Source organism: Protomyctophum bolini (genome assembly GCF_963924005.1).
Source record: "Protomyctophum bolini genome assembly, contig: SCAFFOLD_521, whole genome shotgun sequence".
Taxonomy (NCBI): domain Eukaryota; kingdom Metazoa; phylum Chordata; class Actinopteri; order Myctophiformes; family Myctophidae; genus Protomyctophum; species Protomyctophum bolini.
In genome coordinates, this window is record NW_027665881.1 from 1 (window position 1) to 18,229 (window position 18,229).

The 18,229-nt window shown below is 46.2% G+C and overlaps 1 protein-coding gene across 1 annotated transcript in view; it reads left to right on the top strand.

Annotated features, from left to right (window-relative positions):
* Nucleotides 1–90: 90 nt before the first annotated feature.
* The window catches only part of LOC308312131 (copine-5-like), a gene marked incomplete at both ends in the record, with an annotated part of 43,454 nt that continues 25,315 nt past the window's right edge, over nt 91–18,229 (top strand). The window contains 4 exons of the mRNA XM_080794523.1: nt 91–132; nt 3,248–3,323; nt 11,060–11,113; nt 16,728–16,789. Of these exons, the coding sequence (XP_080650649.1) occupies nt 91–132; nt 3,248–3,323; nt 11,060–11,113; nt 16,728–16,789 (234 nt within the window). The remainder of the gene's footprint in view (nt 133–3,247; nt 3,324–11,059; nt 11,114–16,727; nt 16,790–18,229) is intronic.

Consider the following 18,229-nt stretch of genomic DNA (forward strand, 5'->3'; position numbering starts at 1 on the left):
TGTGTGTGTGTGTGTGTGTGTGTGTGTGTGTGTGTGTGTGTGTGTGTGTGTGTGTGTGTGTGTGTGTGTGTGTGATGTGTGCACGTGCAGAACGATCAAGGTGGAGGTTTACGACTGGGACCGAGATGGAAGGTAAGTGTTGCACGCACGTACACACACACACGCGCACACACACACACACACACGCACGCACACACACACACACACACAGAGAACATCTGCATTACGTCATTTACAAGAAATCTATAGAGAATCTCTAGAATAATTGTGTTATTTTGATCATAACGTTTGGCTGTTTGTCTCTCCTAATGGAACCAACATCAATACAGCATGGAACTGTGTACACAACTTTAAATGTTTTTTTGTATGGCTTCTTTCGCCTTTATTAATATTATATTTTTTATAGAGGAGGGACAGACAGTAGGCTGACAGGAAATGGGGAGAGAGATGGGGGGGGGGGGAGAAACTGGTTGGAATAACGTGTTCCTTCCACGCGCTACGTCCAACCAGGGAAACTCCCCCCTGTCAGGTGTAAAGGAGCAACTTGGACACTCAGGCATGAAGGAAGCATGAGTTCAAGTCCGTTGCTCTCCCCTTGTCCCCCATATATGGGGACTAGGTTGGTCTCCCCTTGTCCCCCATATATGGGGACTAGGTTGGTCTCCCCTTGTCCCCCATATATGGGGACTAGGTTGGTCTCCCCTTGTCCCCCATATATGGGGACTAGGTTGGTCTCCCCTTGTCCCCCATATATGGGGACTAGGTTGGTCTCCCCTTGTCCCCCATATATGGGGACTAGGTTGGTCTCCCCTTGTCACCCATATATAGGGACTAGGTTGGCGGAGGGTGTGTAGAGCCCAGGATCACATTAGATGATTGACACAGGGGTGAAAAATGGGTTACAAAAAATATATATATATATAAAAAAATAAATAGAAGTAGGATATTGAGAGCTGTTTCACCGTGCATTTACAGGGAACGTTCTGTTCTTTCACACAAGCTAGATGGAGATGATCACAGAACATATTAATACTTTTCTCAGAGGACAGAATGCATGTGGTGTTCTTCTCTGTAAACGTGTGAACTCTGCAGTGCACAACTCATTGTTCAGGAAATGAAAGACAAACATTGTTCAGGAAATGAAAGTTGGTGTTGGTGACTTTATATATTGTCAATTACTTCCATGAGAGGTGGGAGAGGTGGTGGAGTTAGCTGCTTTATAGCAGACAGTTTGAGAGGGGGAGAGGTGGTGGAGTTAGCTGCTTTAGCAGTCAGTTTGAGAGAGGGGGAGAGGTGGTGGAGTTAGCTGCTTTAGCAGACAGTTTGAGAGGGGGAGAGGTGGTGGAGTTAGCTGCTTTATAGCAGACAGTGTGAGAGATGGGAGAGGTGGTGGAGTTAGCTGCTTTAGCAGACAGTTTGAGTGGGGGAGAGGTGGTGGAGTTAGCTGCTTTATAGCAGACAGTTTGAGAGGGGGAGAGGTAGTGGAGTTAGCTGCTTTAGCAGACAGTTTGAGAGGGGAAGAGGTGGTGGAGTTATATGCTTTATAGCAGACAGTTTGAGAGGTGGTGGAGTTAGCCGCTTTAGCAGACAGTTTGAGAGGGGGAGAGGTGGTGGAGTTAGCTTCTTTAGCAGACAGTTTGAGAGGGGGAGAGGTGGTGGAGTTAGCTGCTTTTTAGCAGAGAGTTTGAGAGGTGGGAGAGGCGGTGGAGTTAGCCGCTTTAGCAGACAGTTTGAGGGTTAGCCGCTTTAGCAGACAGTTTGAGGGTCCAATGGAGTTAAGAGGTTTTGTCCCAAAGCACTTTTTACTACTTTTCGAAACCACACACATGTAAGACGTAAAGCTTTGGAATCTCATTGCAGTCAGAACTGCAGATTCGCTTCCAATCTCCCGCCGCAGTCTGAAAAGACACCTCTTCAGACTCCATCTCAGCCCATAGCACTTGCCATAGCACTTGCCCTATAGCCTGGACCACCTACTGGCGTATGAAAAGGCTCAACTTATTTTTATGATTAGCCAACGCAGGGAAGCTGGAAGTACCCTCACTAAAAAACGCCGGGACAACAACGCTCCACACGTCCCAAACTCTTCTCCCTTCTGGCTCATAAAACTGTGGAATGCACTTCCCATTGCAGTCAGAACTGCAGCATCACTCCCAATCTTCCGCCGTAGTCTGAAAACCCACCTTTTCAGACTCCATCATGGCCCGTAGCACTTACTTTTTATGTGATGTATTCCCATGCTTGTTTTGTTCTTGCTTAATGTAAATTGCTCTGGATTAAGAGCGTCTGCTAAATGCCTAAATTGTAAATTGTAATCAATCAACTTTATTTGTTCAGACTCAGGGTCCAATAAACAACAGACAACATAAAACACTACATACAGAGAAGAAACACCCCTAACCCATAAAAACATAATTTTTACAATAAACATTCATACCAGTGCATCCAAAAAGCAGACCGGTACCTAGTGCTACTGAAGCCGGGGTTACATAGCAGCATAATTATACAGTTTTGAGACTCATTGAGACGAGACATACATTTATACATTAAGTTTCTCAGTAAGGCATGAAAGGTGTAAACTCCCACACTACAGAACCAGTAAGATGCGCAAACGTGGGAAGCGAACGCAGATCGTAAATTGCAATAACAATTAGAACAAATGACGGAGTCCCCAAAGCAGCTCCATATATGGGCACAAGTTGGACCACGCCATCACACTCATGTCACCATGACTCAGCCATAACCATATAAGGAGTCCCCAAAGCAGCTCCATATATGGGCACAAAAGCGTGACACACAGACACACAGACACACGGACGGACACACAGACATGATCTGCTAGGTCTCATAGTAAGTGCTCACTGCATTCGCAATAACTCACTTGCACTGCTCCACCTTGGTTTGTTCAATAGTATACGCATTCAATCATTATAGGCAACCTGCAGTTTATACAGTTTATACATGTATAGTTTCATTACATATATTTCACACTGTTACACTCTTATCTTATACGTATGATTCATGATATCTATACTTCGTATGTATGTGATGTATTGCCATGCTTTTTTTATTCTCTGTTCTTGCTTAATGTATAAATCGCTCTGGATTAAGAGCTGATCTGATGAATGCCTGAATTGTAAACTGTGAAGGGTGTTCAATATAGCACTGTTACTGTACACTGTTACTGTACACTGTTACTGTACATCCGTTACTTACTGTACTCTTTTTCTTCTGCCGTCCGTTGCAGCCACGACTTCATCGGGGAGTTTACGACCAGCTACAGAGAGCTGGCGCGAGGCCAGAGCCAGTTCAACGTCTACGAGGTGAGAATAGCAGATTCCCAGAGATCTGGTTCTGTGCTACGTTTGAACGCTGAGAGAGAGAGATCTGCTGAGATCTGTTCTACACATCAAGAACGAAAGATAATGCCTTTTCTGACCCCCGTGACATTTCTATATGATACACTCCTGCCATCAGTGTTCCACTTTAACCCATTTGACCCGAGGGGCGATTCTACAAATGCCTTCTAAATGTCAGAAGGGGCGAGTGCATTCTCCCGGCAGGCGGCAGCGGCAATGACACGTGGCGCTGCTGGGACACACACACACACAACACAACACAACTATTCCACAATCTCCGAATGCTAAAATCTGAAATCTGAAATCCGAGTAAGGAAGCTGCCATTTCCGTTCACGAAAATATATTTTAAAATTATCTTTAGAGCTTGTTTTTTGTTTTTTTCTTTTCTGCTAAGCACTAAGCAGCGAGCTATATATGCTTAAGATGTTTTATATTTATATTAGGATAAATGTGTGCGACTGTAAAGACGAAATGGAAGTGGCGATGAGGCTCCACTTCCTCTTTCAGAGTCATGACAGCTCTTCTGTTGCTCCAGACTGTCCACTATACAGTCCATTCCTATAACATTTTAGTTTTTTTTTATTTATTGACTAAATTGTCAGTATATTTAGTCTTAGTTTTAGTCAGTCATCATAGCTTATAGTTTTCACTTAGTTTCCATTTAGTTTTTGTCAGTGGAAAATAAGGTCTAGTCGACGAACATTTTTCCTTTAGTTTTAGTCGAGGAAATCAACAGTGCTCTCTAAGCATTCTCCTGGTTTTAGTCGAGGAAATCAACAGTGCTCTCTAAGCATTCTCCTGGTTTTAGTCGAGGAAATCAACAGTGCTCTCTAAGCATTCTCCTGGTTTTAGTCGAGGAAATCAACAGTGCTCTCTAAGCATTCTCCTGGTTTTAGTCGAGGAAATCAACAGTGCTCTCTAAGCATTCTCCTGGTTTTAGTCGAGGAAATCAACAGTGCTCTCTTAGCATTCTCCTGGTTTTAGTCGAGGAAATCAACAGTGCTCTCTTAGCATTCTCCTGGTTTTAGTCGAGGAAATCAACAGTGCTCTCTTAGCATTCTCCTGGTTTTAGTCGAGGAAATCAACAGTGCTCTCTTAGCATTCTCCTGGTTTTAGTCGAGGAAATCAACAGTGCTCTCTTAGCATTCTCCGCTCGTCCCTTCTTGCTTCTGGGTATGAGGATGATGTCATTTTACAATAGTCTAAAATCACACCGATGCATTCCTCGTACACACGTGTGTGTGCGCGCACATGTGTGCGTATAGGTGCGTACATGCGTGTGTGCTTGCGTGCGTGCGTGCGTAGGTGCGTATACATGCGTGTGTGCTTGCGTGCGCGCATAGGTGTGTATATGAGTGTCTGCTTGCGTGCATGCGCGTGTGTGTGTGTGTGTGTGTGTGTGTGTGTGTGTGTGTGTGTGTGTGTGTGTGTGTGTGTGTGTGTGTGTGTGTGTGTGTGTGTGTGTGTGTGTGTGTGTGTGTGTGTGTGTGTGTGTGTGTGTGTGTGTGTGTGTGTGTGTGTGTGTGTGTGTCTTGGCACTTAAAAACCGGATGATAAAAACTCCCCAGTCTTCCCCACACACACACACGCACACACACCTACAACAATTTATTCCATGCATTTACTAATTCCCTTTTGTTTGGAAAGGGCATTTTGTTGTGTGCATTTACACACACAGTTACGGTAGGTATACGTCAAATCCCTATAATCTTATATTTGCCTGAGGGGCCCACAACACGGGAGCAGCCACACGTATGATCATATGATCCATTTGCAACACCATTAACCCATTCTGACCTGAGATCAGATTCATACGAGGTTTCCACTGGACAACACACTGGTCTGATTAACCCATTCTGACCTGAGATCAGATTCTAAAAATGGCAGTCGTTCTTCGATTTTTCAAAAATAGCAGACCTACAAGCTCGTAGCGCGCCACTCGGTGGCGCGCTATGAGCTTGTAGATCTGCTATTTTTCAATAGCTAAAGCATAACATGATGCTGACACCAAAATGGGTTCCCGTTCAGAATGGGTTAAGCCATTTTCACCTGAGGACGATTCTACGAATTCAAACAAAAAATACTATAATATAATATGTTTCTATATCAGTGGTGCTCAATATTTCATGTCAAGGACCCCGAAAAGTATATGTTATTAGCCGCGGACCCCCATCTGAAAAAAAAAAAACGTTTTCACGATTAAAAAAATAAAATAGCAGATCTACAAGCAACTAGTGCCGCGCTATGAGCTTGTAGATCTGCTAATTTTCAATACCTAACATAAGTATACATAAGTATTAACATAATGCTTTGAAACACCAAAAGGGGTTCCCGCCCAGAATGAGTTAACCCATTCTGACCTGAGATCAGATTCATACGAGGTTTCCACTGGACACACACTGGTCTGATGAACCCATTCTGACCTGAGATCAGATTCGAAAAATGTCAGTCGTTCTTCGATTTTTCAAAAATAGCAGACCTACAAGCTCGTAGCGCGCCACTCGGTGGCGCGCTATGAGCTTGTAGATCTGCTATTTTTCAATAGCTAAAGCATAACATGATGCTAACACCAAAATGGGTTCCCGGTCAGAATGAGTTAAGTAAGATCAATGGGAAGAGCCTTACGGGGAATAAGAATTATTAGAGAAAATATCTTGTAATATTTATAAGATACAATACCTCAAGTCTCTCTCGTGCGAATTTCAAACACAAACTGATTGAAAAATGTCTTAGTGTGGATCCAAATATTTAATCCCTATGATTTGTATTTAACCCATTCTGACCGGGCACCCATTTTGGTGCTAGCATCATGTTATGCTTTACCTATTGAAAAATAGCAGATCTACAAGCTCATATCGCGCCACCGAGTGGCGCGCTACGAGCTTGTAGGTCTGCTATTTTTGAAAAATCGAAGAACGACTGACATTTTTTTAAATCTGATCTCAGGTCAGAATGGGTTCATCAGACCAGTGTGTGTCCAGTGGAAACCTCGTATATGAATCTGATCTCAGGTCAGAATGGGTTCATCAGACCAGTGTGTGTCCAGTGGAAACCTTCGTATGAATCTGATCTCAGGTCAGAATGGGTTAAAAAAGGGGCTCTGTGTTGTTTATCGGCCATTTGCTCCCGTTTTAAGACATTATGCGCTAAAGTGACGGATTTGAGATATTTTCTTTAGACTTTAGATAAGCTGAAGAAAGACGTCACGCTTTTCGATGGTTCTCAAATAATGTATCCTTATTAAAACAGTTTGACGGCCAGCTAATTGTTTTAATCCAGCGTTCCACCGCACGTATAACACCACATTACCCACCTTTTTGTTTTATGTGTTTTAATTCGCCGTATTTTCATAATCAATAAGAAACTCTGTCTTTGCCGCGGAGCTGGAAATTAAAGGGACACTTCACCCTTTTTGCAAAAAAATATATGTTAATGACGTTTAGAAGCTTTAGATCACTTTCCTGGGGGTATTTATGTGTGTAATATGTAGTTTTAGATATTTTAGATTGTAGCAGTGAGCCTGTTGTCTCTGATGTCATGGACACTGGGCTCACTACCTTCCTGGACTACAATTCCCATAATTCTTTGGTGCACTGCTCCTCCTTGTGGATAGGGGGGAGAGCTGTCTTACTGAGACAACATGTAGTCCAGGAAGGAAGTGAGCCCAGTGTCCATGACATCAGAGACAACAGGCTCACTGCTACAATCTAAAATATCTAAAACCACATATTACACACATAAAGACCCCCAGGAAAGTGTTCTAAAGCTCCTAAACGTCATTAACGTATATTTTTTTTGCAAAAAGGGTGAAGTGTCCCTTTAAGTGCTGCCTCTTTCATGCCTATACTGTAGCACACCGCAGAGAATTGAAGTAATTTTGTGCAGATATCTTTCGTCTTGGTATACAGGGTTGTTCTTCTTACCCCGCCACCCCCCCCCCCCCCCCCCCCCCGGCCTGCCTAATGGAATATACTCACACACATAATGTGCTATATTTATTTATGTGTGATATAGAGTGAATGTCGTTAATTCACATCACCCATCAAACCATTACCGTAATGGTGCTTCCAATCCATGTAACAACATCTTCCATGTAACAACGATGTGTGCATTAATATCATGCTCTCCCAACGTGCATTTATCTATATAGCGACATTGGTCGGGACCCGGCTAGCTCTTAGAAGAAGAACTCCCAGGCGCTCATTGTGTTTTTAACCCATTCTGAACGGGAACCCATTTTGATGTTCTATAGCATCATGTTATGCTTTAGCTATTGAAAAAAAGCAGATCTACAAGCTCATAGCGCGCCATACCGAGTGGCGCGCTACGAGCTTGTAGAGTCTGCTATTTTTTGAAAATCGAAGAACGACTGACATTTTTTTTTTAGAATCTGATCTCAGGTCAGAATGGGTTAATCAGACCCAGTGCGTGTCCTGCAGTGGAAACCTCGTATGAATCTGATCTCAGGTCAGAATGGGTTAAGAATGCGTTGAGCACTTAGATTATATATTAATGGAGATGGCGTCCGACAGCGAGGATTATTAGCAGCACCGTATCCTCCTCCTGGCTGCTTCAGTACCCAGCATGCATCTGTCTCATGCCACCCACCCACGCACGTATAATTGGACAACATTTTATTCACAAACAACAGATAAAGGTGTGAACCTGCCATCGCAAAAAGGTGACGTGGATTTTAAGGAATATTGCGAATGCAATGAGCACTTACTATGATACCTAGCAGATCACGTCTGTCTGTGTGTGTGTGTGTGTGTGTGTGTGTGTGTGTGTCCTTTGTGCCCATATATGGAGCTGAGTGATTTGTTTGTCATTGATGCAACACACTCCATATTTGGACGTATAGCTGCTTTGGGGACTCCTTATGGTTATGGCTGAGTCATGGTGACATGAGTGTGATGGCGTGGTCCAACTTGTATTCCGCGGCCCTGTTTTCACTAATTTCACAGTACTACACACTTCTCACTAATTCGTAATTTATTCTAATTGTTATTGCAATTTATGAGCTGCGTTCGCTTCCCGCGTTTGCGCGTCTTACTTGTATCACACCTTAAAACCCAGTTTGGTGATCTACAAGCTCATAGCGCGCCACCGAGTGCCGCGCTATGAGAATCTGCTATTTATTTTTAAATCGTTAAAATGTGCCTCAAATCTTTCAGAAAATTCTCGTGATTTAGAAGTTTTTCTTTTTTTAATTTCGACGTCAGGCCTGAATGGATTAAAACGAAATGTAACGTGAAATGAATGCGTGTGTGTGTGTGTGTGTGTGTGTGTGTGTGTGTGTGTGTGTGTGTGTGTGTGTGTGTGTGTGTGTGTGTGTGTGTGTGTGTGTGTGTGTGTGTGTGTGTGTGTGTGTGTGTGTGTGTGTGTGTGTGTGTGTGTGTGTGTGTTAGTTTAGTTTAGTTTAGTTTAGTTAGTTTATTAGTTTGTTTTTTTCTTTCCATACAAAACATTCTTAGTTCATCAGTTTTTTCTTTTTACTTTCTTAATAAATCATGTCATGCTTTAGCTATTGAAAAATAGCAGATCTACAAGCTCGTAGCGCGCCACCGAGTGTCGCGCTACGAGCTTGTAGGTCTGCTATTTTTGAAAAATAGAAGAGCGACTGACATACATAGAAGACATTTTTTTTAATCTGATCTCAGGTCAGAATGGAAAACTGTCAGGATGTAGAAGACATTTTTTAGAATCTGATCTCAGGTCAGAATGGTTTAGAGACGGGGGTCGGTGGCCAAATTCATATGTTTTTTGGGGGCGGGGGCAGCAGCAGCGGCAGCGGTCGCCACGGCGGCCGTAGCGGTCGTAGCGGTCCTAGCGGTCGTAGCGGTCGCCGCCGAGAATGCCGCGACGATGGCGGCGAAGACGACGTCGGGCGTCCGCGCGGCGTCCACGGCCGCCACGTGCAGGCCCCGCCTCCCCCCGTAGTGCGGCACCAGCGGGGCCGTCTGCCGGCGGTACGCGTCCAGCCGCGCGCGCAGCGTGGCCTCGTTGTCGTCCGTGCGTCGCGCCAGCGGCTCGCCCGTCATGTCGTCCCTCATGTGACGTCGCGGCGGGCGGAAGACGTCGTGGTAGGAGCGTCCGCTCGCCCCGTGGACCAGCCGCCCGCAGACCCGCCGCAGCAGCAGGGAGTCGTCGTCGTGGCCAACGTCCATCTCCACCACGGCGTCCAGCGGCTCTCCTCGCCGCGCCAACAGGTCGTCCAGCATCGCCGCCTGGCGGAGCGTGCGCGGGAAGCCGTCGAGCAGGAAGCCGCGCGCGCACGGCGGCGTGTCCAGGTTGGTCTCGATGAGATCCACCACCGTCTCGTCACTGACCAGCCGCCCGGCGTCCATGGTCTCCCTGAGGCTCCGGCCGCGCTCGGAGGAGGAGCCCGATGACGCCGCCGTAGCGGCTCTGAGCATGTCTCCCGTGGCCAGGTGGCAGACGCCGTAGCGACCCGCCAGCCGCGCCGCCTGCGTCCCCTTGCCGGCGCCCGGCGGCCCGAGCAAGATCGCCCGGATCCCCGTTCGCACGACGTCGGCGGCTACGACGGCCTCTTTCAGCGGTGGTGCCCCGCTGGGGGCCGTTGTCTGTGCACTGCTGGGGGCCGTTGTCTGTGCACTGCTGGGGGCCGTTGTCTGTGCACTGCTGGGGGCCGTTGTCTGTGCACTGCTGGGGGCCGGTGTCTGTGCACTGCTGGGGGCCGTTGTCTGTGCACTGCTGGGGGCCGGTGTCTGTGCACTGCTGGGGGCCGTTGTCTGTGCACTGCTGGGGGCCGTTGTCTGTGCGCTGCTGGGGGCCGTTGTCTGTGCACTGCTGGGGGCCGTTGTCTGTGCACTGCTGGGGGCCGTTGTCTGTGCACTGCTGGGGGCCGTTGTCTGTGCACTGCTGGGGGCCGTTGTCTGTGCACTGCTGGGGGCCGTTGTCTGTGCACTGCTGGGGGCCGTTGTCTGTGCACTGCTGGGGGCCGTTGTCTGTGCACTGCTGGGGGCCGTTGTCTGTGCGCTGCTGGGGGCCGTTGTCTGTGCACTGCTGGGGGCCGTTGTCTGTGCACTGCTGGGGGCCGTTGTCTGTGCGCTGCTGGGGGCCGTTGTCTGTGCGCTGCTGGGGGCCGTTGTCTGTGCACTGCTGGGGGCCGTTGTCTGTGCACTGCTGGGGGCCGTTGTCTGTGCGCTGCTGGGGGCCGTTGTCTGTGCACTGCTGGGGGCCGTTGTCTGTGCACTGCTGGGGGCCGTTGTCTGTGCACTGCTGGGGGCCGTTGTCTGTGCACTGCTGGGGGCCGTTGTCTGTGCACTGCTGGGGGCCGGTGTCTGTGCACTGCTGGGGGCCGTTGTCTGTGCACTGCTGGGGGCCGTTGTCTGTGCACTGCTGGGGGCCGTTGTCTGTGCACTGCTGGGGGCCGTTGTCTGTGCACTGCTGGGGGCCGTTGTCTGTGCACTGCTGGGGGCCGTTGTCTGTGCACTGCTGGGGGCCGGTGTCAAATACTTGCCAAATACTGTTCCGTTTGGGCTGTTATAGGCAGCTTGTCTGTGTGGAGAAGGAGGTGCCATGTGTATCCTTAAGTGAACATGAACCGTCAACCCCGTTATATTTGTTTCCTTAATTGTAATTTGTGGATTCAAATAAATAAATCAAATGTGTGTGTGTGTGTGTGTGTGTGTGTGTGAAATCCTTGCAAAAACATGTGTCTCTCTCTGTGTTGTAGGTTATGAACCCCAAGAAGAAACTGAAGAAGAAGAAATATGTCAATTCTGGAACTGTGAGTATTATAATACTGCATGGCAGTGTTGTTTTTGGCAGCAAATTTATATTTTAGTTTTAGTCATATATATATTTTTTTGTTTGTGAATGCCTAAAAGGGAGCGGTTGCACCACTCACTATGAAAAAAGTGAATAAGAGACGTAACTGGAGTGAAAACACAACATGGCCGGAGTCACGGGGCAGCCGTGCCCTATACACACACACACATACACTGATGGAGAACAATGCACACACACCTAAACAGTGTTGCCAACCTAGCGACTGAATTAGTGAAAAGCTTCTGGAGAGAAATCTATAGCTACTTTTTCTGGTGACAGTTGGCGACACTAAAGTGCTCGGGCCAGCTCTGTGCGTGTCTCGCTTCCTCGGCTCGGTTGGGAGGCATACTATGATCCGACGGAGGTCTGAGGTGCGCTGGGGGTCGGGAGAGGGTTGGGGTTAGGTTTAGGTGTCTGGTTTAGGTATCTTTCCATACCTATACATACACATACTCATATAACTTCTAACTTCTAACTACCAGTAAGACGCGCAAACGCGGGAAGCGAACGCAGCTCGTACATATTTGGGTGTTTGGACGTATAGCTGCTTTGGGGACTCCTTATATGGTTATGGCTGAGTCATGGTGACGTAATCACTCAGCTCCATATATGGGCACAAAAGAGGGGACACACAGACACACACACAGACATGATCTGCTAGGTCTCATAGTAAGTGCGTTCGCAAAAATTACTTCTAACTAAGAAGTATAATTTTCTGTCTTTTTGTAAGTTGAGTCTTCAAGCGTTTCTTTTTGTTGTTTGTTAGACCGGTGTTTCTATAAACTGTAAACACACTTCAACCGGGGGGAATAAAACACCTTTCCATAACTTTGGACAAGACGCTGGCCAAGGCTTTGGGCCTATAGTTATCTGAGCTGCTCAGCTTGCCTACTTTGTCTTTGATGACTGACTGGCACTGACACCACAGAGAGCATAGATTTATAGGTAAAAATCCCGTGAACAAAGAAACCTGTAAAGCACATTGCAATTATAGGACACTGGCACATTTAAGATGTTCAGCAGTTTAAGGTTGTCAGGGCCACAGGCCTTGTTATCACCCAGCTTCAGAACAGCTTCATAACTGCCTCCCCCTGGCCAGCCGGGGCGCCTGATGGAGGGGAAAGGAACTGGTTGGAATAACGTGTTCCTTCCACGCGCTACGCTACGTCCAACCAGGGAAACTCCCCCCTGTCAGGTTGTAAAGGAGCAACTTGGACACTCAGGCATGAAGGAAGCATGAGTTCAAGTCCGTTGCTCTCCCCTTGTCCCCCATATATGGGGACTATAGGTTGCTCTCCCCTTGTCCCCCATATATGGGGACTAGGTTGCTCTCCCCTTGTCCCCCATATATGGGGACTAGGTTGGTCTCCCCTTGTCCCCCATATATGGGGACTAGGTTGGTCTCCCCTTGTCCCCCATATATGGGGACTAGGTTGCTCTCCCCTTGTCCCCCATATATGGGGACTAGGTTGCTCTCCCCTTGCCCCCCATATATGGGGACTAGGTTGGCGGAGGGTGTGTAGAGCCCAGGATCACATTAGATGATTGACACAGGGGTGAAAAATGGGTTACAAAATCGTGGGATAAAAAATATATTAAAAAAAAAAGAAGAAAAAAAAAGAACAGCTTCATAAATCTCCCCAGGAGTGACAATGACATGACAATGTTCATCATTCAAGAGTTGAATGATGATGATTTTTTTGCTATCCACGACTAAACTGATTACTTTGCACACAGTTGAACAGTTCTGGATATTGTTTTCTGCCATAACTGTTTATTGTTTGGCGCAAGTTTAACCCATTCTGACCTGGCACCCATTTTGGTGTTAGCATCATGTTATGCTTTAGCTATTGAAAAATAGCAGACCTACAAGCTCATATCGCGCCACCGAGTGGCGCGCTATGAGCTTGTAGATCTGCTATTTTTGAAAAATTCGAAGAACGACTGACATTTTTAGAATCTGATCTCAGGTCAGAATGGGTTCATCAGACCAGTGTGTGTCCAGTGGAAACCTCGTATGAATCTGATCTCAGGTCAGAATGGGTTAAAAGGATAACGAGAGTAGCCGTATCTCCGCTCAACATGCCAGCAGCAACACAGCATCCCTTCTCTGCTCCTCTTCATGATCTGTCTCTAACCCATTCTGACCTGAGATCAGATTCATACGAGGTTTCCACTGGACACACACTGGTCTGATTAACCCATTCTGACCTGAGATCAGATTCTAAAAATGTCAGTCGTTCTTCGAATTTTTCAAAAATAGCAGACCTACAAGCTCATAGCGCGCCACTCGGTGGCGCGATATGAGCTTGTAGATCTGCTATTTTTCAATAGCTAAAGCATAACATGATGCCAACACCAAAATGGGTGCCAGGTCAGAATGGGCTAATTGCATCATTATTCGTCTCTCTCGTTAACTCTGTGACAGCTGTGTACGGGGTTTGTACGCGCATCGTGTGTGGTATATGAACGCCGAACTGAGGCAACGCCATTTCGGTTGATGATCGACAACATGGACATTATGGATGTAAATACAATGTCCTCTGGTGGAAACTCTGAGTATTATTGCGAACGCAGTGAGCACTTACTATGAGACCTAGCAGATCATGTCTGTCTGTCTGTCTGTGTGTGTGTGTGTGTGTCTGTCCCGCTTTTGTGCCCATATATGGAGCTGAGTGATTACGTCACCATGACTCAGCCATAACCATATAAGGAGTCCCCAAAGCAGCTATACGTCCAAAACCCAAATATGTACGAGCTGCGTTCGCTTCCCGCGTTTGCGCGTCTTACTGGTACTAACAGAGAGAGAGAGAGAAACAGAGAGAGAGGGAGAGAAGGAGAGGGAGAGAGAGAGAGAGAGAGAGAGGGAGAGGGAGAGAGAAAGATTTGAGTTAAAAAACGTTCGCTGTGAACGAATATATATTTAAATATTTGTGCCACATTTTCACGATTTTTTTCAAAAATAGCAGATCTACAAGCTCGTAGCGCGGCTATACGAGCTTGTAGATCTGCTGTTCTTGAAAAAGAGAAATGCCATGGACTGCATGGTTATAATCAGAGTGGTGTTTGAGACTCAAACCGTTTGAAATAAGTTTTGAGGGACGTCGACAATATGGTATTAAATATTAACATAGACATAGACGATATGATATTAAATATTAAAACCTGTTTTAAAATTCATGTTATAGCGTGTTTTGATAACGTGATTATTTTTGGGATTGGCATATATTTACGTATTCAGTCAGTAGGCCTAGTAGTCTGTAGCTAATCTCCAGTCATGAGGAGAAGTTGAGAGTTGCATGACATGCGTTAGACAAACCTCTCCACCAATAGTTGTCCTATATGATAAAACAGTTTAAAAAAACAATGCACATAGTTTTACCAGTAAGACGCGCAAACGCGGGAAGCGAACGCAGCTCGTACATATTTGTGTTTTTTTTTTGTGATTTTTTTAAAAGTTTTTAACTTAGCCATAACCATATAAGGAGTCCCCAAAGCAGCTATACGTCCAAATATGGAGTGTGTTGCATCAATCACAAACAAATCACTCAGCTCCATATATGGGCACAAAAGCGGGACAGACAGACAGACAGACAGACAGACAGACAGACAGACAGACACACAGACAGACAGACATGATCTGCTAGGTCTCATAGTAAGTGCTCACTGCGTTCGCAATCACTGCGTTCGCAATGAGCAGGCCTTGTTGACGGATTTGGAAGAGATTTTAAAGGTCTGGTTCCAAAAATGATCCAGTATTTAATGTGTATAAAATCCATGATTTGGGGAGAGAGCTTCGCGCCTTTTCAGTCTCTCTCCTTCTTTATAGTCGATGGTATTTCTGTGAGACGGGGTTGGTTTGGTGAGCCAGAAAAAAGGGGGCGATAAATTGTCTATACTTTAAAGAAATGACTCAATTGGAAAAGTTACGTGATCACAGCAGCACTTTTACACTGTGCACTAAACCAGGATAAGTACGTGCTATATAATATAAGTTCAGAATGCCTGCAGTGACATGGCGTTCCGACCGCGGGGATCCATTTCCATCTCCCTGTGTTCCCTATTACGGAGCGTGCGCACACACACACACGCACACACGCACACACACACGCACACGCACACGCACACACACACACACACACACACACACACACACACGCTATATTACGGAGCGCGCGGCGCGCCACAGAATGCCTCTCATCTCATTATCAAACTCACCTTTCAGCGCTTAACCCATTCAGGACTGACTGACATCAGATTCTATAGGAAAGATTTGAGTTAAAAACCTTTGCTGTGAAAGAAAGAGTATAATATTATTACAAGAATTTCAACACATTTTCAGGGCTTTTAAAAAAAAATAGCAGATCTACATTTTTAGAATCTGATCTCAGGTCAGAATGGGTTCATCAGACCAGTGTGTGTCCAGCAGTGGAAACCTCGTATGAATCTGATCTCAGGTCAGAATGCGTTAAAATGAAGCCATCAGTCATGTGGAAGCGGTGCGCGGCGGCGGACCCACCGCCCACGCCTTCTCAGCGGAGTCAGAGTGCTGTTGTGTGTTTTAGTGAAGCCGTCGCTAATGACAAGCCGCTGGCGCTGCAACATGGATCGTTGCCGCAAGTCGGCATAAATTATGGAAGCTACTGTACGTTGGTGGAAATAAAAAGTACTCGCTATGGTTTTACTTTGACTGAAAGTATCATTATACTGCAATGTAGAAGTACTGTATAAAAGTCTGGAATTTATACCTACATTTACCTGAGTAAAAGTAAAAATAGAAGTCATGTTGTCAATTAGGAAATGTGGAATACCTAAGTTGTACATTTAAGGAAAATCATAAACCAAACCATGAGAAGCTGTTTTCTGTCCCCACTGACATTTGACCTGTGACCTGTGTGGTCTGGAGGGGTCTTCTCATGTGTGTTAAAACCCACCTACTCCCTGAGGGGGGTAGTAAATGTATTTAAGCTGAAGTCTAACTGAGATGTGTGGAGTCAGTACGTGGTGTTCCATTGTAACGCTTCACTATACTGTCTCCGTATTTGAATACATTTATTCCAATACTCTGAAACTCTGAATTGTGTCTGTCTCATTATGTTGTTCAACTAACTGTGTTATAAGTGCTCACCGAAAGATTGCATTAACATTGTCTCGTCACCAAGTCATCCTCACACAGTTTTAACACGCCATATGTCTCTGTCCCTCTGTCTGTCTCTGTCTCTCTGTCTCTGTCTGTCTCTGTCCCTCTGTCTCTGTCTGTCTCTGTCTCTGTCTCTGTGTCCCTCTGTCCGTCTGTCCCTCTGTCTCTCTGTCTCTCTGTCCCTGTGTATCTCTCTCTGTGTCTCTCTGTCTCTCTGTCCCTCTGTCTCTGTCCCTCTGTCTCTCTCTCTCTCTCTCTCTCTCTGTCCCTCTGTCTCTCTGTGTCTCTGTGTCTCTGTCCCTCTGTCTCTGTCTCTCTCTCTGTGTCTCTGTCTCTCTGTCTCTCTGTCCCTGTGTATCTCTCTCTGTGTCTCTCTGTCCCTCTGTCCTTCTGTCTCTGTCTCTGTCCCTCTGTCTCTCTGTCTCTTCCTCAGGTGACGCTGCTGTCATTCTCGGTGGAGGCGGAGTGCACCTTCTTGGATTACATCAAGGGGGGGTGAGTAGGGGTGAGAGAGAGAGAGAGAGAGCACCACATTTATATGTGGAATGAATGACGCATACCTCAACCTTAAAGCTGTCGTAGCACACGGAAAGAAGTACTAAGGAGCTGGTGCAAAAGTCACAAAGGTATCGTCTGGTAGCCTGGCCTCATAGCCTGGCCTCATAGCCTGGCCTCATAGCCTGGGCTCATAGCCTGGCCTCATAGCCTGGGCTCATAGCCTGGCCTCATAGCCTGGCCTCATAGCCTGGGCTCATAGCCTGGCCTCATAGCCTGGCCTCATAGCCTGGGCTCATAGGTATAGTCTGGTAGCCTGGCCTCATAGGTATAGTCTGGTAGCCTGGCCTCATAGCCTGGCCTCATAGGTATAGTCTGGTAGCCTGGCCTCATAGCCTGGCCTCATAGCGGGGATTAATAGTCTGGTGCTTCACTTCAGAGATAAAAAGGTGGCGATCCGAGCACTCAAAAAGGTTTAAACATGAGGAGATATAAAGGGGTAGATATCAAATCAAGGTACTTTATTATGAAGGTTAAAAACGGAGGAGTCTTCATCAGGGCAAGTCATATACTTTCACTCATACTTGTAGATCGACAGCTATTTTCAAAGTATACTAAGGTCAAATTATTTTAGTGGAGTTATAGAAGTACAGCAATACCAAATCTCTCCTCTGAATAGAACCCATCTGCAAGCTTTTTTTTTTTTTTACTATTTTGAAAAACATTTTTCAATAGTTCAACTAGCCAATCTACATTGACACGTTGTGAATTTGAACTATTCAAAAATGTTTTGCAAAAATAGTAAAAAAAAAAAAATAAGTCAAAGAAGTTTAGGGATAAGGGGTTTAGCGGTGACGAAAATGGAGCCCCTGAAATCTCGCCCGACCTAAAATCCTAAAAATCTGCCCGCATGCCACGATTATAGCCAACGTTGAACATATCAGCATTATGATGATGATGATGATAGCCTGGTCCAGGGGCAGCGGTGGCCGAACGGTTTGCGGAGCCGTCTTGATATCGTGAAGGTCGCTATAGTTCGTATCCCCGGACCGGCACGTTAAAAATTTACCACCGCTGAAGTGCCCCCTTTGAGCAAGGCATTGAACCTCTCTACCATGAAATGTTCTATGAGCAGGGCCTGGCTGTAAACAAGTTCTTGAGCTTAGTCCAGTTACCCTGCAGGGTAAACATAGTACCTTTCCTTTCCTTAGTCCAGTTACCCTGGGTAAACATAGTACCTTTCCTTTCCTTAGTCCAGTTACCCTGGGTAAACATAGTACCTTTCCTTTCCTTAGTCCAGTTACCCTGGGTAAACATAGTACCTTTCCTTTCCTTAGTCCAGTTACCCTGGGTAAACATAGTACCTTTCCTTTCCTTAGTCCAGTTACCCTGGGTAAACATAGTACCTTTCCTTTCCTTAGTCCAGTTACCCTGGGTAAA